This window comes from Colias eurytheme, chromosome 6 (genome assembly GCF_061535395.1).
Source record: "Colias eurytheme isolate Ceu_HAF_F1 chromosome 6, ilColEury1 Martin Lab GWU primary, whole genome shotgun sequence".
Lineage (NCBI taxonomy): Eukaryota > Metazoa > Arthropoda > Insecta > Lepidoptera > Pieridae > Colias > Colias eurytheme.
Genome location: NC_142985.1, coordinates 6,409,854 through 6,433,588, shown reverse-complemented (window position 1 = coordinate 6,433,588; position 23,735 = coordinate 6,409,854). Strand labels below are relative to the sequence as shown.

General features: G+C 34.8%; 4 protein-coding genes across 4 annotated transcripts; 3 read left to right on the top strand and 1 right to left on the bottom strand.

Annotated features, from left to right (window-relative positions):
- The first annotated feature begins 1,080 nt into the window (after positions 1 to 1,080).
- Positions 1,081 to 2,383, top strand: LOC149907712 (trypsin CFT-1-like). Its single transcript, XM_090102542.1, has 4 exons — positions 1,081 to 1,126; positions 1,341 to 1,506; positions 1,724 to 1,979; positions 2,087 to 2,383. The coding sequence occupies exons 1-4, from the start codon at positions 1,081 to 1,083 to the stop codon at positions 2,381 to 2,383; spliced, it is 765 nt and encodes a 254-aa protein (XP_089958668.1).
- Positions 2,384 to 9,093: 6,710 nt separating this feature from the next.
- Positions 9,094 to 17,338, top strand: LOC149907711 (uncharacterized). The gene is made up of 9 exons (XM_090102541.1): positions 9,094 to 9,139; positions 9,369 to 9,534; positions 9,997 to 10,068; positions 10,434 to 10,689; positions 10,780 to 10,974; positions 15,333 to 15,484; positions 16,008 to 16,079; positions 16,699 to 16,954; positions 17,039 to 17,338. The coding sequence occupies exons 1-9, from the start codon at positions 9,094 to 9,096 to the stop codon at positions 17,336 to 17,338; spliced, it is 1,515 nt and encodes a 504-aa protein (XP_089958667.1).
- Positions 17,339 to 18,297: 959 nt separating this feature from the next.
- Positions 18,298 to 19,121, bottom strand: LOC149907710 (uncharacterized). Its single transcript, XM_090103293.1, has 2 exons — positions 18,888 to 19,121; positions 18,298 to 18,489 (listed from the first exon to the last, which is right to left on the bottom strand). The coding sequence occupies exons 1-2, from the start codon at positions 19,119 to 19,121 to the stop codon at positions 18,298 to 18,300; spliced, it is 426 nt and encodes a 141-aa protein (XP_089959419.1).
- A 719-nt stretch (positions 19,122 to 19,840) lies between these two features.
- Positions 19,841 to 20,739, top strand: LOC149907709 (uncharacterized). Its single transcript, XM_090103288.1, has 3 exons — positions 19,841 to 20,182; positions 20,310 to 20,615; positions 20,692 to 20,739. The coding sequence occupies exons 1-3, from the start codon at positions 19,841 to 19,843 to the stop codon at positions 20,737 to 20,739; spliced, it is 696 nt and encodes a 231-aa protein (XP_089959414.1).
- The last annotated feature ends 2,996 nt before the right edge of the window (positions 20,740 to 23,735 follow it).

Genomic DNA, 23,735 nt, shown 5'->3' with positions numbered 1-23,735 from the left:
TAAACTTAAATCTACAAAAGTGTCACTCTATCAATCTCGTGAATCTACTTTCGGGTTTATGATTTTGTCATTGATTTTCAGATTCTCGGACGTGGTGCAGATAAGTGCTGCTTATACAAAAACCCGGAATATTTTTCTTTCCATCATATGACATTTTTTGATCTTCATTTATATTTGAGACCATGCCGACAACCAAGTCCTGTTACTGGCAGAAAAAAATAAATTTAGTATTATAATATAAATTATAAATGTTTATTCATTACTTATTAAATACATTTTATTTGGGTATTATTTCACACCGATAATATATTGGTTTTGATATGAAATTAATATTTAATCCTAATAGCTCACATTAATCACATGATGATTAAGATGAAATATTAAGCTAATTACAATCGCACCGATGACGTTTTTTATTAATTTTTTACAGAAGATTATAAACAAATGCCTCAAATTAGATTATAAGATTAGATCAGATTATTACCTAATAATAAAATAATTGCTAATATCCACCCAATCATGCTTGTGGTAACCGTGGTAAAAGGTGTTACCACCTTTAGGTTAAAAAAAAATAAAATTGTAAATCTTGCATAGCATTCTCATTCACACGCAGGTATGTTTTATCCATACTAATATTATAAATGCGAAAGTAACTCTGTCTGTCTGTCTGTTACTCAATCACGCCTAAACTACTGAACCAATTTGCATGAAATTTGGTATGGAGATATTTTGATACCCGAGAAAGGACATAGGCTACCTTTTATTGCGAAATATGTACCACGGGCGAAGCCGGGGCGGACCTCTAGTAAGGAATAATTAAAATTATTCTGATTCAAAAATAAACTGTTGATAATATTTTTGCTGTCGTATATTTTTACAAATTAGGAATTTAAAATAACTGAAACCCACAAAATTTTAAATACATATTTAGAAATAGAATACGGAACCCGTACAAGAATAAAGACGTGTTATCAAAATTAGATAATAATGTTTTATCTCTAATATACGACACAATAAGAGCTTAAATAGTGGGGTGCATAATATCTAAAATATTTGAGTAGTGAATAACACTGAAGAATCATGAGGGCTTATATTTTGTGTGCTCTGTTAGTAGCAACTGTTGCAGGTAGGTGCTAATAAATAACTGTGGCAATACAGTGAAAACCATATTATTCAAGGTTCTAGTATCATTCCTGTAAATGACGCCTATCGTAGTTCGTCAGTTCTAACTATATCTATGAATGAAAATATTTTGATGTCTTACTTACTGCGTCTAATTTTAATACATTATGTTTTATGCACCGCCTAATGATAGTTAAACAGTGACCTATTTTTTTAAGGTCTTCCTGAACAGAGAATTATTGGTGGTGTTGAAGCAGACATCTCATCACACCCTTATGCGGCTGTGCTTCTGCGCTACAACTCCAACACCGGCTCGTACGAACAACAATGTGGCGGCGCTATCATCAACAACAGATCCCTTCTTACTTCTGTTAGATGCGTTATGTATGTAAAAATCTAAGCTATATTTAACATTAATGTGATAACTAAAACTTACTTTAATTTACGTCAAGAATTCCGCACGAGAAGTACAAAAATTATCTCATGTAAATTTTCATCAGAGAAAATAAAAAAAAATTTTAAACTAAAACTGATTGAGATCGCTCTTATTATTTAAAATTTATCATGTCTTCAGCGTTTAACCCGATAATTTATGTTTTAGAAACGATTCACCGCAGATATGGAGCGCTCGACTTGGGTCGTCGTTGGCTAACAGCGGAGGAGTCCTTTACACGGTTGGATCCTTCATCATTCACCCGCAATACGATGTGTTCAATAGCGATAACGATGTTGCCATCCTGAGAACTCAAGGTTTTATTACCTACGGCGCAAATATTAGAAACATTGGTATTGCCGGTTCCGGATATATTCTCGGTGACAACACTCCAGTGACCACTGTTGGATGGGGTGCTGTAGGGGTAAGTAGAGTTATTAGTTAATCCAACTCAAACCCTCAAAAACTTAGGAAAAATATTCGTTCATATAAAATATTTCCAACTTGAACCCTGATTTTCTTAACTTTCAGTACGAACAAGAAAAATCAAACCAGCTGCTCAAGGCCGATTTGAGGATCATTAACCATACGACTTGCAGACAAAACTATAACATCATTTCTATGGAAGTGACAGAGAATATGATGTGCGCTGGCAACCCTAGCGGTGGTGTCGACTTCTGTGAAGGAGACGTCGGCAACGCTTTGGTTCACAACAACGTGCTGATCGGCGTCGCGTCTTGGCGCACCGCTATCTGTGGCTTAGCTGATTACCCTGGCGTTTATACCAGTGTTAATAAATACTCTTCCTGGATTCAATCCAATGCATAAATGCTCTCATATAATGTTTTCTTCTTTTACTTACCGTATAAAATATTGAAAATGGTAATGTTATATGGTTTATATTCAGTGTGAAATAAAGTAGATCACTAAACCCGTATTATTTATTTATTTTTCTTATAATAAACTAAAAAAATCAATTTATAAAATCGTGAGGCAGATTCTTTAAGTTTAAGAAGCTTGATTTACTATTAGATCACTTGAATATGACTGTAAGCTATCACGCGTAACTATTTATATTTTGATTGATTGATAAAGAGCTAGCGCGCACGAGCAACTTTGTCTCCGCAACTATTTTGTCTCTCCACCCATGGGCTAGTATGAAAGTGCGCGCACGTAGCGACGCAACTCCCCATACAATTGATGGGAGAGACAAAATAGTTACGGAGACAAAGTTGCTCTTGCGCGCTAGCTCTTATTTATATTTAACCAAATCATAATACCGAATAGCGACACTTCTCTATGTCTAGGTGTGATAACATGTCATCTATGACTATGCCGCTACGTACTTACGTACACGTGCGTGTTATGTTTCCAGATCTTATGAAAATTTCCAAAATTATACCTGTCTTAAAAAATGGTAATACATACTAAAATTACAAATAATTACAGAGCGGTATAAATGCTCCCTTGCTTGCTTTTAGTAAAAGTTTTTTGAGAAGATAATGCTGAATCAGTTTATTAATCTATTAGGTTGACATACCTATATAATATGTATTATCTTAATTTATAAGGGTCATACTATACGAGCGGTTTTCCCGCCGCGGGAATCCGCTCGCCAAAGCTGCCGCGGACCATCAAACTACACGGGACGCGGTTTATCACTATCTACTGTTCATTTGAACATGGACCCGCATGGACTAATTATGTCTTTATAAATTGTTTTTTGTAAATAAAAAAAAATGTAAATAATGTCTCTGGACAATATTCCAGAGGTGGCGCGAACACCCTGAGATGGCGGGTGCCTTTAAAAAAAAACATGGACCCGCCAATAATAACTGCGCTTGCAGCTCCTTTTATATTAAAGGGTCATACTATGGTATGACCCTGGTTAAAATTTAAGAAAATATAATTTAAGCTCTTATAAGGATAATTCATGAGGCATGGGAGAATTCTTTTGATACCATATTCGTCCTTTGCGATCTGTCCAAAGCGTTGGACTGTGTGTGAGCCTTATCTTCAATGTTAATTGTTAAAATAAGAATTTATGATGTAAAATTTAAATAAAATAAAACTTACTGAGAGCTTTCGCAGCAGGTTTCTCTTTCCCAACCGAATATTTATGGTCACTACGCACGTCCCAAACAAATTTTTCAAAACCTAGTTGAATATTTTAAGATTAAATTTAACACCCAACACTCTACATAATATGCCGACTGCTTTTGTAGGAAGAATTTTTTTTATTCTATGGGAAGTAAAATGCTCCGAATCGAAATGAGACCAAATTCAAAATGACAATTAAAAATGCTTACAAATTAAGTCCAAAATATAATTTTTAGGGTTCCGTGTCTCAAAAGAAAAAACCGGTACTCTTATAGGATAACTTTGTTGTCCGTCTGTGTGTCTGTCAAGATTCGTCTTCAGGAACGCGTGGAGATATCAACTTGAAATTTATCATCACTACATAGTATAAAACAAAGTCGCTTTCCCTGTCCCTATGTCCCTATGTCCCTTTGTACGCTTAAATCTTTGAAACTACGCAATGGATTTTGCTGCGGTTTTTTTTAATAGATTCAAGAGGAAGGTTTATATGTATAATAACATCCATTAATATAATAACATCCAAAAGGTCTACAGAAAATTACAGATTTAAAAATTGCGGGACGTAGCGTTTGCGGCGGTACCGGCCGCCGGCCGGCCGCCCGGCTATATTATATCATTATAATATGTATATTTTATACCCGTGCGAAGTCGGAGCGGGCCGCTATGTTATTATATACAACGTTCACAGTTTTTCTGTAGTGTATTTAGTATCAGCATTGCACCCGTGCGAAGCCGGGGCGGGTCGCTAGTATTGAATACTTAAGTCTATGGTCCCTTGAAGCTGAGAAAAAATATTTATAAACTAACGCAATCAAAAATACAGCCGTTCATGCTACAAATTTTCACAAATTTCGATATTCGCAAGGGAATCAAAACTTACAGGATGTCCCTTCTACTTACAGGGTAGTAATCAAAACATATGCCTACTTGAAATTTGGTAAAAAACAATGTCTTATAACACACACATAGGAATAATTATTGCGAAAATGATTTTTAATTACATTACCTATACTATAAAAAAAAGTATTTTTAATAATTTAAACTCACAACCCCTTTACTTTTGCACGCCTCATAAGCGAAGCGTTGAGGTGGGTACTACTGTCACTTCGCGCAAAACATCTGATTTTTCAAACTTAAAATGTCTTTATGTATCATACATTGCACTTGTAAGATAATACATACACACACATATTAAGAAAAAACACTATTTTTAACGTTCATGATATTTTTGATGTCATTTTTGTTATTTAAACTAGTTAAAAAACAGTTTAAAAAAGTTCTGTCTTGGACGTCCGTGTGTCTGAATGTGCGGATCCTTTTTCTTGTTAACACGATAGCGACCGAAATACTTTACTAATCGAGTCTTTTTTTTTCTCTTACGCTTGAGTATGCTCAGGAATAGAACCCTTTCATTTTTCAGGGTCTGATTCGATGTGGTTTAATTGTTATTAAATAAACAAAAATAATAATTAATAAATATTTATTAAAAAAAATTATGAGGCGTGCACTTTTGGATTTTCCAAATTATTTTCTAATTATAATCTTTTTTGTAATTTTTCTCCTGTAATCCGCAAAGTTATAAGATATTACAATAATATTCACTGCTTTTCCTAGAACATTTTCGCACTAGAAAAAAAAGGTAGTATTATGATAGTGAAAAAGTTTATTTACTCTTTATGTGATAATAACTTTTAAAATAATATTCTCGGAAAAACGAATCGGCGAAATAATGACGAACGCCTATTATCATTTTATTCTCGTAAAAATATGTTTTGGCGCCATTCGTAAAACCATGTTCATTATGATCACGATCATATCACGATGATGATCAAGAAGACTGATTATTATTATATTTTTATTTTTTTATTTTTAATACAAAATAGTTGATTACTCTAATAATGTTTTATAAAAAACCCCCATGGTCTAAGATCCGAATATAAGTCGAAATGCAACGGCGTGATAATAGAATGAGACCATCTATCATCAACATGCGATTAAGCATAGTGATAAAGAAGAAATACTAAGCCAATTATTATCGCATCGATGACGTTATTAAAATATGTTTCAAAGGAAATTATAGATAAATGGATCATCTTATGTACTTAAGTTTTTTTAATCCACCCAATCGTGCTGGGGGCAAGGGGCAGATGCATTTATATATATATATATATATATATATATATTTACATCATACAATCTTTTTGGCGTCATGCACGTCGTGCATCATTACGACGTCCCCCAGTTCCCCTTGCTTTTTTTAAAATGTGTTAATGAATATTGCTTAGTTTTTCGATAGCCAGCTCCGTGGGGTACGTCATTTTCGAATAATTTAATTTTTCGCGATATTCTTCTTGCGTTCGTGCCGCAACATTTTTGAACCCCGAACCATGCTCATTAATTATAGGCGTCCTGGATATATTGATCGTGATTTATCTATCGCATCGACTATCTAGCGTCCTCATAGCATGAACGGCATATTTTGTGAGTGCGACGTTGCCAGATTTCGGTTTCTTTTATTAACGCTTGTCTTTTCATTTATACTAATTTCGTAAGATCTATACATATACGGATGCACATTATTTTTATATCATTTATTATTATCTATCTACACAACTAAGTAACAATGGATTTTGATAAAGTTTAGTACACAAATAGTTTATAATAAGAGAATGAAAATTAAGCTCATGTCTGTAATTTTTACATGAAAAATCGCAGGTAGTTGCTAAAATAACAAGCATATAATTATGTACATGTTTATCTAGTCTATTTTTTTATAAGACAATTAGGTAGGTAATAACTTTATTTGTGAACCAATATTATATATGGACGTCAAATATTATATACGGACGTCCAATATCTATATACGGACGCCTAATAGCTATATACGGACGTTAAATAACCTGGCTACTTTAATTGTAAAAATGTGGCACTATTTTTTTTGAAGTGAAACTTCTTTATCGGGGTGGGAAAAAAATTTAGTGTAACATTTTTTCGTTACGCGCCATCTTCTTATGCCTACCACGCGTGAATCGACGTATTTCTGTAAAGTTGCATATAGTAAATTATTTTTTGAAAAATAAGGTCATAAAGAAGTTTCACTTCTTACGTGTGTACACTAGTACACGCACACATTTTTTTTTATAATCGATAGGCCATCGTTTGACCACAATCCCACCTGAGTAAAAGCGACGATGTGGTCTACTTGGGTACACGTCTGCCTAGGAGAAGCCTATTCACCCTAGCTTTGAAGAGGTCCAGGTTGTATTGCTCAGGAAAAATAGTGGTAGGGAGTGAATTCCATTGTTTGGCTGTTTTAATTATGAAAGAAGACTCGAAGCGACGAGTTCGAATGTTAGGGATATCCACAATGAAAGGATGAAACCCCTCGACACGCTTCGAACTACGATTGAGGGATAATTTACTATTTAAGGCAGTACTGTTTGGCTACAAGCTACTGTATGATGGAAATACTGTTACCAATCGTGTTGCATCACTTGCACCATATTGGATTATTCTCATTTGTCCCCACAGATTTTCCCGGGATCAATGGGAATTATTGGCATTTAGTAGGAAGATATATTTTTAGAGAGAAGAAGAGAGATTTTGAGAATATCCCACTAGATTTGAATTGAACATTCGTATATAGCAATTGGACGTCCGTATAAAGCTATTGTACGTCCGTTCAATATAAACATATTTACTACTAGGTTTCCGCCCGCGGCTTCGCCCGCGCAGTCAAAGAAAAACCCGCATAGTTCCCGTTCCCGTGGGATTTACGGGATTTCGTCATTTTCCCGGGATAAAAAGTAGCCTATGTCCTTTCTCGGGTATCAAAATATCTCCATACCAAATTTCATGAAAATTGGTTCAGTAGTTTAGGCGTGATTGAGTAACAGACAGACAGACAGAGTTACCTTTGCATTTATAATATTAATAATATAGTATGGATGTTGTTATTTTAACTGAAAGTTACGATCGTGGTCTTTTCGCTTTAAATCTTATGGCTTATAAAGAATTTCACCCACGATAAACACTACTGTTCCGCTACCGTCGCTTAAATTTCCTCCAATTTGGTAACATTTTTCATAACTGCTCCACTCCTATTAGCTTTAGCGTGATATTATATAGCTTATAGACTTCCTCAATAAATGAGCTATCACACTGAAAGAATAAAATCAATCAAATCGTACTAGTAGTTCCTGAGATTAGCGCGTTCAACCAAACAAACGAACTCTTCTGCCCCGTAGGTGATAGCTTGATAATATGTAGCCTATAGCCTGACCCGACCTCTTAGTAATATTCATGCATAATTTCAAGTAAATCCATGCATGAGTTTATCCCGGACGTACATACAGACAAACAGACAAAAATTCTAAAAACTATATTTTTGGCTTCTATATCGATTGTAGATCACGCCTCAAGTATTCTTTTAAAAAAAATCCAGTAACTGCACGTATTTTTTTTTGAAACTTTCACTGACTTTTTAAAAGTTTTTAAATAAACTCGGGCTCCTAATGATACGCAACGCGTACACCTCCTACGGCGAATATATTGTTATAATTGCAGTCAGTGGTAAATATTATGATTGTGATCTATTGTTGCGAACGAGCTGGCAACGTCGCAGTTGTGGACGCCAAATACGCGGAGTCGGAGTCAGGAAATCTCCAAGTTATACGACTGTAAATATACGCGCGACAGCAGCGCCTCATCTGCGCTAAGATTTTTTCTGGAACTTTTTAATATATTATTGCAGCCATTTAAGCGATATTTTGGCATCTATCGATATTTGTCCTACGGTTTGTTAGGACCAATAGGACGTAAATGCCACTGGCTATCAAAGTGGCGTCCAGTATTCGGACGCCAAAAGCAGGTGGACGCCAGTTTAAATGCATTTTTGTCTTCAGAGGACGGCTGTTTGTTTGAGGGATAAATATATATATATATATATATATATATATATATATATATATATATATATATATATATATATATATATATATATATATATATATATATCTGTTTCACTGATCTGATTATTTAGGAACTTCTATGTCTTAGGAGCCTTCTATGTCCTGCCAGGCCAAGACATTTGTTTTTCTCCCAGAACCTCGACAATCGAATCCAGAACCTCGATTCTACGCTCGTGCATAAACTGCAAGTAAAATTTTAATACACTTAATATGCACTTAATTCCCGAAAATGAAATGCGCTCATCTAACTTGAAATGACTGATGGGACGAGAGAGAATTATATAGTTTCACCCACATAATTTAAAATATTTAGAAATTGAGTACGGAACCCCCGAGCAGGAATCATCATTGTCGTGTTATCGAAAAAATTGATGATAATTTTTTATCTCTAATTAAAGACAAAATAGAGTTTAAATAGTCAGTTGCATAATAACTAAAATATTTGAGTTCACTACTCACTGAAGAATCATGAGGGCTTATATTTTGTGTGCTTTGTTAGTAGCAACTGTTGCAGGTAAGTAGTAATAAATATTTGTGTTAATACAGTGAAGAAAATATAAAAAAATAGGTTCAATTCCTTACTTAAGTGTAAAGAATTAGTACTCCAATTTTAATAAATTAGTTTTTTTTTTTGCAATGAGGATGAATTTTATTAGATACCACGCTCATCGCATAACTTTTGCATTGTAATTCATTTTACGTACCGCCTGATGATAATTCAATATCCTCATATTTTTGTTAAGGTCTACCTGAACAGAAGATTATTGGTGGCATTGAAGCAGAAATCTCATCACACCCTTATGCGGCTGTGCTTATGCGCTACAACTCCGTCATCGGCTCGTACGAACAACGATGTGCCGGCTCTATCATCAACAGTAGATCCATACTAACTTCTGTTAACTGCGTTTTGTATGTACAAAATATATAAGCTATATTTAACACTAGCTTCCCCCCACAGCTTCGCCCGCGTGGTGTTTTGATAAAAGGTAGCCTATGTTCTTTCCCAGGGTCTAAAGATTGTCTGTTTCAAATTTCATCAAAATCGGTTGAGAGGTTTAAGCGGGAAAGCGTAACAGACAGACAGAGTTACTTTCTTTAATAAAACTTACTTTAATTTACTTCAAGAATTCCGCATGAAAAGTACAACAATTTATGTTGAACGTACATAGTATATAACGGGGGGATGGGGGGATTTAACCTTTCTATCCGCTTATACAGTATGTATCCGAGTTTATTCGTTTTGGGCATGATAGGAAATAACGAGCTGACGGTTAGAGGAGACTTGGCGTAAATCTTTTTTCTGTTCAAAATGTTTTAAAGGTAGGATACATAATGCGGATATTTTGGGTAAAATGTATTTGTATGTACCAGATGGATGCGCGGGTACGCCGCTGCTGGTGCCGCCGCTGCTGGTGGTGCCGTCCGCTCACATCAACTTGCCAGGTCAGGCACCTATGACGCGTGCACTTCGTTCTCTCAATGAAATATATCCATATTTTGTTGCACTTGGATTGAATTCACGCGAGTAGCTTTTTTGTAATATGTTATAAAAAGTACTGTTTTTAAATCTTATGTTATAATTCAATGTAACCAATATAATGATAATATAACTAATATAGAATGTTATTAATATAGAAACCACTATCGAATTGGGAAACTGTAATGTTAGTGTTTGTTATGGGTATTGTAAATTAAAAATTTACACAAGAAAAAAAAAAGATTTTAAACTAAAACTGATTAAGATCGCTCTTATAATTTAAAATTTAACATATTGTCTTAAGCATTTAACCTGATCATTAATGTTTTAGAAACGATTCACCTCGGCTATGGAGCGCTCGGCTTGGGTCGTCGTTGGCCAACAGCGGAGGAGTCCTTTACACAGTTGAATCCTTCATCATTCACCCACAATACACTGTGTACAATAATGACAACGATGTTGCCATCCTGAGAACTCAAACATTTATTACCTACGGTCCAAATATTACCAACATTGGTATCGCCGGCCCCGGATATATTCTCGGTGACAACACTCCAGTGACTATTGTTGGATGGGGTGCTATTGGAGTAAGTAGAGTGAATAATATTTTCTATTCGAACCCTCAATAACAGCTCAAAAGCAAAATATTAAATATATTTCCATTTTCTTTATTTCAGTACGAACAAGAAAGATCAAACCAGCTGCTCAAGGCCGATATTGGGATCATTAACCATACGACTTGCAGACAAAACTATAACATCATTTCTATGGAAGTGACAGACAATATGATATGCGCCGGCAGCCCTAGCGGTGGAGTCGACTTCTGCGAAGGAGACTTCGGCAGTGCTTTGGTTCACAATAACACTGTGCTGGTCGGCATCGCTTCTTGGCGCACCTATTACAGCTGTGGCTTAGCTGAATATCCTGGCGTTTATACCAGTGTTAATAAACACACTGCCTGGATTCAATCCAATGCATAAATTAATTATGAAGACGTCTGAAGTAATTTATTCAGAATACTTTTACGTTTTCTTCTTTTGCTTATCTTGTAAAAAATTGAAAATGAAAAAGTTTAATAATTTACGTTTGACAATTATTTAGGTATATGAAATAAAGTAAATCATAAATACCGTATTATTTATTTATTTTTCTTATAATAAACTAAAACAAACAATTTATAAAATTGTGAGGCAGATTCTCTAAGCTGGATATAAGCTTAATTTAATTTTAAGCCATTTAGGAGACTCAGTTTAGATACAATATACAGATACATACAGTAAGGAAACTTCATACAAAAAGACTTGAATATGACTGTTAGCTATCACGCGTAATTTATATTCTTATTGATAGATTTATTAATTTATTTATATTTAAAAAAACCATTCCTATATGATAATTACTTATCTAAATATTAATTCACTAGCTGTTGCCCGCGATTCCGTCATTTTTCGTTTAAAAAAAATAGCCTATGTTCTTCCTGTTTCAATGGTTTTTCACGTAACAGACAGATTAACGTCTTTGATACTTTAGTATAGCTTAACTAGGGTTCAACAACTTTATCAATACTTCCAAAAAAAGACCGGACAGGAACTCATCCCGCAATAAGACCTTCGTATTCGATTTTAAGTAAAAATTACCGAGATTGTCGGTAAAATAATTGTCGGTAAATAGTAAATACTGACAACACTGATTAGTTAAAATTATACTTGTGGAAAAAAATGGCCAATTTTTGTCAACAGTTTTCTGCCAAGAAATGAAGATGAATGAATGTGAAAAATTAACATTTTTGATGAAAACAAAAAATAGTAATTTTTTATTAAAGGCCTTAAAATGACCTACAATTCTTCCATTTACAATATAACTCCATAGATTTTGAGATCAATTCTTCATTACGTATAGTATTTCAAACTGTGATTTCAAAGAATAATCTAAATTTAATTTATTTATTTATTTAGACACACCATAAAAAATACAACAATGAAATCTAAACAACAAACAATGATTAGTAGAATGATGTATACTTAAGCGTTTAAATACATATAATTACAAGATTATAAGAAGAAATCGTTAAAAATTATTTATGCTATTTATTTTTGTACCAACCAAGAAATTAGTAATATTTCTGCGAAAAGCTAAAAGTGAATCATAATTTATGTCTAATAGGCCACCCAGCGACTTACATAGGTCATTAAAAGTATCTAGGTACTAGGTACATAATATGCGAGTTACTGGACTGAATTAAATGTTGATTAACATCCAATTTTTTTTTAATTTCTGGATTTTCTGGTAATTAAACATCTACTTAAGGGTTTTAATTTGGTTTTTATGATCATAATGTTAATAAATTTTTTTGCACTTACCACATTTAGATTTCAAAAATCAAACATCACTAGCCTCTAGATCTTGTTATAACTCTAGTTGTACCATTGAGATATACATATGGAGACGACACCGCCTACATCACATATTATGTTCCGCTCAACATAAGCCATATGGCTTAACTGCACTCAGTCGCTTTAGTGCGATGGTCGCGTTCATGTCTCGTTTGTTGTAAAGCAAAAAACCAAGAAACTCATCAATTAATATGCCCTCGAGTGTGTTGCGATATTGCACTTATAATCAAGAAATAAGGCAAAGTGCAAAGAAATAACTTTTCATCGGTAATTAATTAGATAATCATTGTTAAAACTTGGTTCGAGCAAAATTTTTGGCGGGCGCCATTTTACGTCATTTGTCAATTGTCATAGACCAAAAATTTGAGAAACGGCATTGGGTACAAGATTGGGTATGAAAGAAGTATAGATAGTAATATTAGATGACGTAAATTTTTATAGTGAAAAAAATAATTTTACACATTTAAAAAATATTGTACGTGGGTATTATTTGAAAAAAGTTAAATCATGAAAGATGAAAATAAATTACCTACCTATGTATCAATTTTTTTTTGTTACATTGATTGGTTTTAATTGAAAAGTTTTTAAATGATAAGTTTATTAAGTAATAATTTACATATTTATTAGATTAATTTTTTTTTTGTTACATTGATTGTTCTTAATTGATAAGTATTAAGCAAAATATTTACAAAGTCTCGCCTCTATAGCGGTATGTCGATGACATCGCTTAATCTATGACTCACAAGCCGCCCCGCGCCGACGCGCTTGCAGGCTGCAGCACACATTTTGTTCGTGATGTCTCCTCTATACGTAATTACGTAGTAATAATACCCCAATGAGTTGTACCGTAATTTTACCAATAAAAATGGAAAATTCATTTTCATAAATTCTTCTTTATATTGTGACTAGCGACCCGCCCCGGCTTCGCACGGGTGCAATTCTGATACTAAATACACTACAGAGAAATATTGAACGTTGTATATAAAAACATAGCGGCCCGCTCCGGCTTCGCACGGTTATAAAATACATAGCCGGGCGGCCGGCCCGTACCGCCGCAAACGCTACGTCCCGCAATTTTTTAATCTGTAATATCTTCGAAAATATTCACTTAAATCATACGGTGTAAAGGGCCATATAGATCTATATTAAATGAATAATGTATTCAAGGTATTTAACTGGTTAAGGATTAATGCTGTATTGGTTAAAATCGCTTCGAAAATTAGCCATTATTTGTCGTAAAAAGTAAATGACAAAAAAAAGTTATTGTGGGTTATCCATAAGAGATAGACATATACCATCGCGGACTTTTCTGTAGACCTTTTCAATGTGTATAATACTTAGTACATTATTTTGATAAAACTCGTAGGGTTCAGCCTGCGTTTGCAATGTAAGCGGAAAAAATGCAATTTTTTACGACATCACATTAGAAACCTCAAAAATAACAGTACTTCTCCACTATTTAATGGATGATATTATACATATAAACCTTCCTCTTGAATCACTCTATCTATTAAAAAAAACTGCATCAAAATCCGTTGCGTAGTTTCAAAGATTTAAGCGTACAAAGGGACATAGGGACATAGGGACAGGGAAAGCGACTTTGTTTTATACTATGTAGTGATAGTGATAATTGCTGTTAAAGGATAATCCATTTTTTTGGCAACGTCTTTTGTAGCGTTTAGGTACTACAGCTTACAGTAATCGGATAATGATAAAGAAGAAATATTAAGCCAATTATTATCGCATCGTTGACGTTATTTAAACATGTTTCAAAGTAGGTAAATTATAGATAAATGGATCATCTTATGTAAGTTTTTTTTAATCCACCCAATCGTACTACACCTGTTTCACTGATCAGTTTTCTTTAGGAACAAGTAGGTGATCAGCTTTCTATGTCCTGCCAGACCAAGACATTTGTTTTTTCTTTGTCTTGGGCGGGAATCGAACCCAGAACCTTGGTTCTACGCTCGTGCGTATACTGCAAGTTAAAATTTAATACACACTTTTATGCACTTAATTCCTGAAAATGAGAAAGTGGTCACGTGGCTGACTTGAAATGAGTGATGGGACGAGAGAGACTGATTCGCCCACATAATTTAAATTACTTATTTAGAAATTGAGTACGGAACCCCTGTGCAGGAATCGTCATTGTCATGTTATCAAAAAAATTGATGATAATTTTTATCTCTAATTAAAGACAAAATAGAGTTTAAATAGTGAGGTGCATAATAACTAAAATACTTGAGGTCATTACTCAGTGAAGCATCATGAGGGCTTATATTTTGTGTGCTCTTCTAGTAGCAACTGTTGCAGGTAAGTAGTAATAAATATTGGTATTATACAGAGAAAAATATATTAAAAAATATGTTTTTACATTTTAGGTGTGCAAATATCATTCCTTGCTTACTTTAAAGAACTAGAACTCCAATTTTAATTCGCCATTTTTTACAATTTGGATCAATTTTATTTGATCGCGCTCATCGCGTTAAGTTCTGACTAACAAGTCAGCGCGTGGTATGTACCTATAACAATTCGTTTTACATACCACCTAATAATTATTATTTAATCCATACTTTTAATATTATAAATGCGAAAGTAACTCTGTCTGTCTGTTACTCAATCACGCCTGAACTACTGAACCAATTTTCATGAAATTTGGTATGGATATATTTTGATACCCGAGAACGGACATAGGCTACTTTTTATCCCGGGAAAATGATGCAATCCTGGAAATCCCACGGTAACGGGAACTATGCGGGTTTTTCTTAAACTGCGCGGGCGAAGCCGCGGGCGGAAAGCTAGTATCCTCATATTTTTGTTAAGGTCTACCTGAACAGAGGATTATCGGAGGCGTTGAAGCAGAAATCTCATCACACCCTTATGCGGCTGTGCTTATGCGCTACAACTCCGTCATTGGCTCGTACGAACAACAATGTGGCGGCTCTATCATCAACAGCAGATCCATTCTTACTTCTGTTAACTGCGTTTTGTATGTACAAATCTAAGCTATATTTTACATTAATGTGATAACTACAACTTACTTTAATTTATTTCAAGAATTCCGCACGAAAAGTACAAAAACTACACGTTTCTATCTGCTTATATCCGACTTTATTTGTTTTGGGCATCGTGGGATATAACGACCTGGCGTAAATCTTGTACCTGTTGAAATTGATATTTTGGTTTTATGGCATTCAAATGCTTTATTAATATAACTTTATAAAGAAAAGACAACATTCAATCACGAGGCGGGACTCGAACCCGCATCCTTTCGCGCCATTCCGGGGCGGATGCCTGACCAACTCAGCCACTCGTGACCCGCCAGAGCAATCGAATTTATTCTATACTTTCAGTTTTATGTGTCTAATTATTTTTATTTATATATTTATTTAGTTACATGTGTATTTTTTCTATTCTTTATAAATTTATAATCTTGTACCTGTTCAAAATTTTTAGAGGTAGGATACAATATAATGCTGACATTTTGGGTAAAATATATTTGTATGTACCAGATGGTGGCCCTGGGTCGCCGATGATGGTGTCGTCCCTGCTGGTGGGGCCGTCCACTCGCACCAACTTGCCAGGTCAGGCAATTATGACGTGTGCACTCCTTCGTTCACTCAATGAAATAGCACTCCAAACGGATATATTTTGTTGCACTTGGGGTGAATTCACGCGAGTAGTTTTTTTGTAATCCATACTATAATATTATAAATGCGAAAGTAACTCTGTCTGTCTGTCTGTTACTCAATCACGCCTTAACTACTGAACCAATTTGCATGTAATTTGGTATAGAGGTATTTTGATACCCGAGAAAGGACATAGGATAGCTTTTATCCCGGAAATCCTTCGGAAACAGGTTTTTCTTTGAAAACGCGGGCGAAGCCGCGGGCGGAAAGCAAGTAGGTATGATATAAAAAGTAATGTAAAAATCTTATGTTTTATTTCAATGTAATCAATATAATGATAATATAACTAACATAGAATGTAATTAATATAGAAAACACTATCGAATTGGGAAACTGTAATGTTAGTGTGTCTTATGGGTAGGTATTAAATAAATATGTATCTACATAAATAAATTAAAAATTTTCTCGAGAAAAAAGAAAAAAAAATATTGTAAACTAACACTGATTAAGATCGCTCTTATAATTTAAAATTTAACATGTCAACTCGCATTTAACCTGATCATTAATGTTTTAGAAACGATTCACCTCGGCTATGGAGCGCTCGGCTTGGGTCGTCGTTGGCCAACAGCGGAGGAGTCCTTTACACAGTTGAATCCTTCATTGTTCACCCTCAATTCACTGTGTACAATAGTGACAACGATGTTGCCATTCTGAGAACTCAAACATTTATTACCTACGGTCCAAATATTACCAACATTGGTATCGCCGGTCCCGGATATATTCTCGGTGATAACACTCCAGTGACCACTGCTGGATGGGGTGCTATTGCAGTAAGTAGAGTGAATTCCTACTCGAACCCTCAAAAACAGTTCTAAAGCAAAATATTAAATATATTTCCATTTTCTTTATTTCAGTACGAACAAGAAAAACCCAACCAGATGCTCAGGGCCGATATCAGGATCATTAATCATAGGACTTGCAGTATAAACTATAACCTCTTTTCTATGGAAGTGACAGACAATATGATATGCGCTGGCAGCCCTAGCGGTGGAGTCGACTTCTGCGAAGGAGACCTCGGCAATGCTTTGGTTCACAATAACGCTGTGCTGGTCGGCATCGCTTCTTGGCGCACCCCTATATGTGGCTTAGATGAATACCCTGGCGTTTATACAAATATTAATAAATACACCGCTTGGATTCAAGCCAATGCGTAATAGAACTTTTATGGCATCTGAATTAATTTATTCAAAATACTCTTGTATTATGTTTTAATTCTTTTTTCTTTTACTTATCGCGTAAAACATTGAAAATGGTGATGTAATATTGTTTAAGTAAAATACTTTATTCGTATTCTGTGTGGAATAAACTAGACCAGAAAAAATAGTATTTACTTTTTATTTTTTTATTTTTTTCTCATAAAACTAAAACAAACAATTTATTAGGTTGTGAGGCAGATTCTCTAAATAAGATAAGCTTAATCAAGCTATTATAATAACAATATCTCATTTTAAGCCATTTAAAAGACAATTCTTATCAACTTAGATAACTTGAATATGACTTATCTCGTGTTAGCGTAATTTATATTTTGACTAGCTTTCCGCCCGCGGCTTCGCCCGCGTTTTGAAAGAAAAACCCGTTCCCGTAGGATTTCCGGGATAAAACCTATCCTATGTCCTTTCTCAGGTATCAAAATATCTCTATACCAAATTTCATGCAAATTGGTTCAGTAGTTAAGGCGTGATTGAGTAACAGACAGACAGACAGAGTTACTTTCGCATTTATAATATTAGTATGGATAGTATGGATAGATAATTAATTTATCTAAATAAATTATAAATTAAAAATGAATGGAAAACATCATACGATAATGAAAGATAAAAAGAGGTAGAAACAATTTTTACCTACTTATTTAAAAATTATCTACTCACGTCCTATATTTTATTTTTACAAATATCAATTGCTGTTCGTAAATGCCTGGACCGATTTGGTATTTTTTTTTATAATATAGAGATATTCGGGGAAGTTTATTCGGTGAGAAAAATAGTTGACACGAAGTTAATCCAGTCATTTAGTTTCCAAATTCCTACCTATTTCATTTCTGAATGTTAAAAATTTAAAAATTTTGGAGATTGATAAAATAAAGAAACAGTTTTATTTTTCATCATTTATTACGTCACCAAATGGGCATACAAGGTCCACAACAACCACAGCAGACAGGTACACCGGGGTGGCTGCAGCGCTTCACAGAGCACAAGGCGGGCTCAGTGCAGCAGTAGCATGGACACGGCCTGCAGCGGTTCGGCCTGCAGCACGGTATCGCTACGCTGTCGCAAGATGGCGCTGGCGGTGGAATTGGAGTCGCTGGCTGGAATGTATATAAAATTACTCGTAAAACATGAAATCGATTTTATTATCAAATCATATTCTTGGAAGAATTGAAGACTTTAGTCATTGCTCGTATTTAATATTTATACCTTCTGAATCTTTATAAAGCTGGAAACTGCGAATTAAAGTCTTAATAATTGTATAACCAAAACCATTTTGTTTTAACATTATATTAGAAAAACCCATAAGCAAGAGTTTTTCTATGATATTTCAGGAGATAATTGGTTTCCATCTAGTTTCTTTTGTACAATTTGAGGAGCAAATTTGATTTTTTGTGCTTTAGTATGAAACTCAAATATCCTCTTATGTTAATGTTTAGCTACCAAAGTATAGAGCTAATGGAATCATAAGAATGAATGACTGAATTCCTATTTCTACCTTATCACATGGTGGACATGGGGGCAAACAGGGTAAAATTGGGGGAGCCGGGCATGGAGCTGGACATGGCCGCACTGGCGCGGGACACGGGGAACATCCGCCACCGGGACACACGGAGCACTTTCCCAGGTCGTTACATGATGCTGCGCAAGGCTTCGTTGAATACGGGTAGCAGGCGCCGCAAGGCATCCCAGTACAAACGCAAGGGTCGTAACTATAAAACGGTGCACTCATTTTTGGTATTTTATAAATTTATATAAAAAAATATTTTTTACTTATAATTTACATAGAAAAATGATTGAATGTCATGTTAATGTCACGACATGCTTCTATTTTTTAATATTTTTTTTATTCTTCTTTAAGGCCATGTACGCACTGCGGATATTTTATGCGCGTATTTTTATCCGCAATTCTGGAACACATTGAATACAATGAGAGTATCCGCACTGGTGGAATAAAATCAGCGCGGAAAATAATTCGCTAATTATTAGAAGTCACAAATCTGTGATTTGGTGCAGACTTCGCGCGATTTTTTTCCGCGCGGATAGGTATTTTGTGCAGTATGGAGTTTAGTCATCTATCTTCGCACTGCTTGCTTATCAGTCGTGCTTAAACTGCTTTTCTCCAATTTGTATTTTCATAGGTAATAGCTGGCGAACTGCATTGAACTGACAAATTCCGCGCGGAATTTTATCCGCAGTGCGTATATAGATGTAATTTTGACCACGGAATAAAAATCGCGCGATAAATATCCGCAGTGTTGTCACGGCCTTAGAACTGGTGGTAAATAACTGCGAAAGAAGAAAATAAATCTTGTCATTCTATAAATTCAATTAAAAAAACAAGTTTACTAAAATTGTTTGATAAAAAATTTAATATTTATATAAATTAAATAAAAATTAAACAAGTCTTGCATAATCAATGATAACGAAGTAAAATCGTACAAAAATATAATGTGTTCAATGTGTTTTTGCCCGACTTGTCCAGCTATATTACCGTGTGGGACGGGTCCGTGCACGTTTTCATGTCCGCCACCAGCGCCATGTTGCCAGCCTTGCTGTCCTCCTCCCGTACCCTGCACCCCGTGCCCACCCTGTATTTGTAAGCCGAACTTTAGACCACCACCCGCTCCAGTTCTACCGGATTGTGTACCTCCTATAGTTCCCATATTTCCTTGTTGCAAGCCTCGCCGAGCGCCGCCTTGCGACCCACCTCCCTATCCCCCACCGAAGCCTGTCTGTTGCCCACCGGTTTTACCTTGTTGCCCACCTCCTGAACCTTGTGATCCTCCACCAGTAAGTATAACAAACTCCTAATTAAGTTTTACTCATTTTTTTGCAAAGAAAGGATAATTAATATTTTACGATTCAAAGTTCTCAAAAAATTTATTTCAGCTAAATATACACGCCTTTTGTTTTTCAGGTCTGTCCTTGCGTCGAACCGATAAATTGCTATCAACCAGTATTACCTTGCTGTAATCCCCAATGTCCACCGCCGATTCTTCCCAAACAACGGCCTATATGTCCGAGAGCTCCACCAGCACCGTACCCTTGCTTACCAGTGTGTCGAAGTAGCTGCCCTGACTGCGAACTAGACCCAGTTACCCGACGCAGACCTCTCATTGTTCATGACAGCGTTTTTGCTAATAGACCGTCAGCTTTTCCCAAAGAATGCTTCAATAGACGCAATCAAAATGTCCGCTATTCAGTATGCAATTACTTTAAACAGGTACGTAGCATTTAAATGTTTGATAAACAATAAAGTTTTATTCAGGTTTTATTAATAATAACCAATTTGCTTTCAGAGCCCAACACCAAATCCATGTTATCATGTTCCTGTTCCATTGAGGTAACACAAGGTTACTACAAGATGTTATTGGGGGGTTTTTTACTGTTGTCTGTAAAAAAAAAAGTTGTTACTAATTTCTTTAATTTTGAAGTGTTTGTAAAGAATGTATTAATTATATTTTCATATTTTCTGTAAGATGTGTTTTATTTATATTTGATTCATTTTATAAATAAACGTCATCTATAGTCCTTTCCACCTAAGATGATTTCTGTGACACATCGATTTTTGACACGTGTAGAGATGTCGGTTACTGAAATCGTATCAATTGTTTCCGATAATCGACAATATTCTATATGGAAATGAAATCGATTTGAATAAAGTACCAAAATGAGTTTTTTCGGCATTTCGCCAACAATTAACTAAGGAAACTTAGCAAACAACAGCAACAAAAAGTCAACAATAACAATTACAGAATACCACGTAAAGTATCAATATAAAAATGCAACTTGTATACACTCGATTGACAAACGATCAAAAGATGGGCGCCGATTATATGATTTTCCAACTCTATGATTTTTCAACGATCCATTTCATGTACACGAATTGCGTAGGTACTATATTTTTCTGTTATTTTATTTTATTTTTCATTATATTAAACTAAACAATACTGTTTTTGATTTATAAGCTTAAGATGTTTCATTTTTATATTTTTGGTAATAATGCCGCCATAAAATAAAAATATTATGCACTAAAATTATTTTGACTTTTTAAACATAAAATTCGTAATTCGGAACACTATGAAGTGTCACAGGAATCATCATAGGTGAAAAGGACTATAGTGAATATGCTGAGAACAATCTAGAACGTTTTTCAGTACCTACTTCCCGGGTCACATTATAATGTGACCGTATTTGCACGTGTGGCGCTGGTGTGCAATTTAGTTTGTCAATTTCAAATGTAGGCGATGTGCTGAATTCTTTATTCACAACGACAATTCTTTATTCACAATGGTGACTTTGATAAATGGGATACTATTGAGTGCAGCCTCATAAATATTTTTGATCAAGTGATCTCAACTGCGGCATAAAATCTTAAAAAAAAAAACAATCTAAGCTATATCTTATTAGGGCGTTTGTCCACTACAAGGAATTTTACGGTCCGGCATTCCGATTTTTTACGGTCCGGTATGGCACGCCATTAATCTATATACTAGCTTGTGCACTATACGTAATTTTACTGTCCGACATTTTACTTTTCCCTATTCCGGATGGTTTTTTGTGTCTACGAGTCGCTGTAGGTATAATTGTTTTCGAATGCCCACTTGCTTGGATTTTACTGTTTTTACTGCATATGCCAATTAAAAGCAAGCTCTTGTTTTACTTTCTTTTAGTTGGCAATGAGATTTGAGAAGTCGGTATTGTTATTTTACATACATTGAACAAGCATTGACCTATAATTATTATCTAAGTAAGTGTTGGTAAGTTAAAGTTCAAGTGGGAATAGCTTAATTAGCTCCTCGTCACCGATTAAAATAAATAAGTGAAACACGCATTTTAAATCTCTTACGGAACTTTACTTTTTATTATAACGAAGTAATATAATATTTCACATTCTATATTTTTTACTCGTTTCTTGTAAAATACAAAAACAATCATTTATGATAGCATTATACCGCCAAACTTCCTTGAACTGTACCGCACTGATCCGAGTAAAGACGGAAAGGTGCACAAGCAATTCATCGGTTTTTTCATGCCACACCGGACCGTAAAAAATCGGAATGCCGGACAGTAAAATTCCTTGTAGTGCACAAGCGCCCTTACGTGGTATCCAAATCCAAAATATCAAACATGCTCAACGTTAATAATCAAGTACACTTCTGCCGGCACTCCCGGAGTGCAACCCGTCTTTTTTTTTAATTATTATCAGCATACTACACTATGTATTACCATAGAAATCTAAATAACAAGGCAATAGAAGTGTTATAATGTCATAATTAGTATGAAAACCCATAATATATTCTTTGTTTGTATTGTAAATATAGTGCGCACAATGCACATAGATATGAATAACTATGTACCTACAGAGTTGTTGGTGGTACTAATAATTAGTCTATTAGTCCCAGTCAGTGTCGACTGAAAATCAGTGCCAAGGTTTTACAATCTTGGCGTTTGTTAAATGGTTTCCCGAATTAGTGCCGTACACCGTACTACCACAGTATTACAATATTATTTCCTACAGTAAGGAAACGCCTTTGATGTCGCGCGATGCCGCCGCCAGCGTAGGTACTTACGCTGCCACACGAAAATACGCTAGGGTTGCAACAAATGGGAAATAAAACAATTGTGATTATTAATATTATGATGAAATCATTTATTCATATGTACGTTCAAAATAATTGCGATTATTAAATCTGATGTAATTATTTGTTCATAAATATATAATTACAGATATTGCACTGCTAAATATTATTTACGTGGACACTTTATTTTTGGATGTTCTTAATTGTATATTATACCATTTAACTAAGTAATGCATTCGCATTGGGATGTACAATCTGATTAGAAAATAATGAGGACAACATATACATAGCTTTGATTTTAATTCAACAGATACAATTAATACAATCTTTCTGAAATATTGTTTTCTTCTGGGATTTCAATGTAGATTTACATCCGTAAACGGAACAGTTTTTGCGCGCCATAATAGAATATGTAAGTACCTATGTATAATAAAATTATTACACAAAAAATACGACTGCGTCGTCCTTTCGCGATAGTTAATGCAAACTCAGCGTGATTGCATTAAGCGGCCCGCGTCGCCCGACCCCCCGCCAGTTCCCCTCCGTTTCTCTGCACAAGTACATTCGTCGCCATACTGTAGGAAATATGGTAATACTGTGGTACTACCTAATGTATTTTTTTACGAATACCTATCATAAATAAAAAGCATCATAAATAATATTTTATATAAATGTTCTTGTACAATAGCACCTTAAAAGATGCTATGATATTATAAGAAGCTATTTTTTGGACTCTGAAAACTGTTGGAAAACTTCTTATG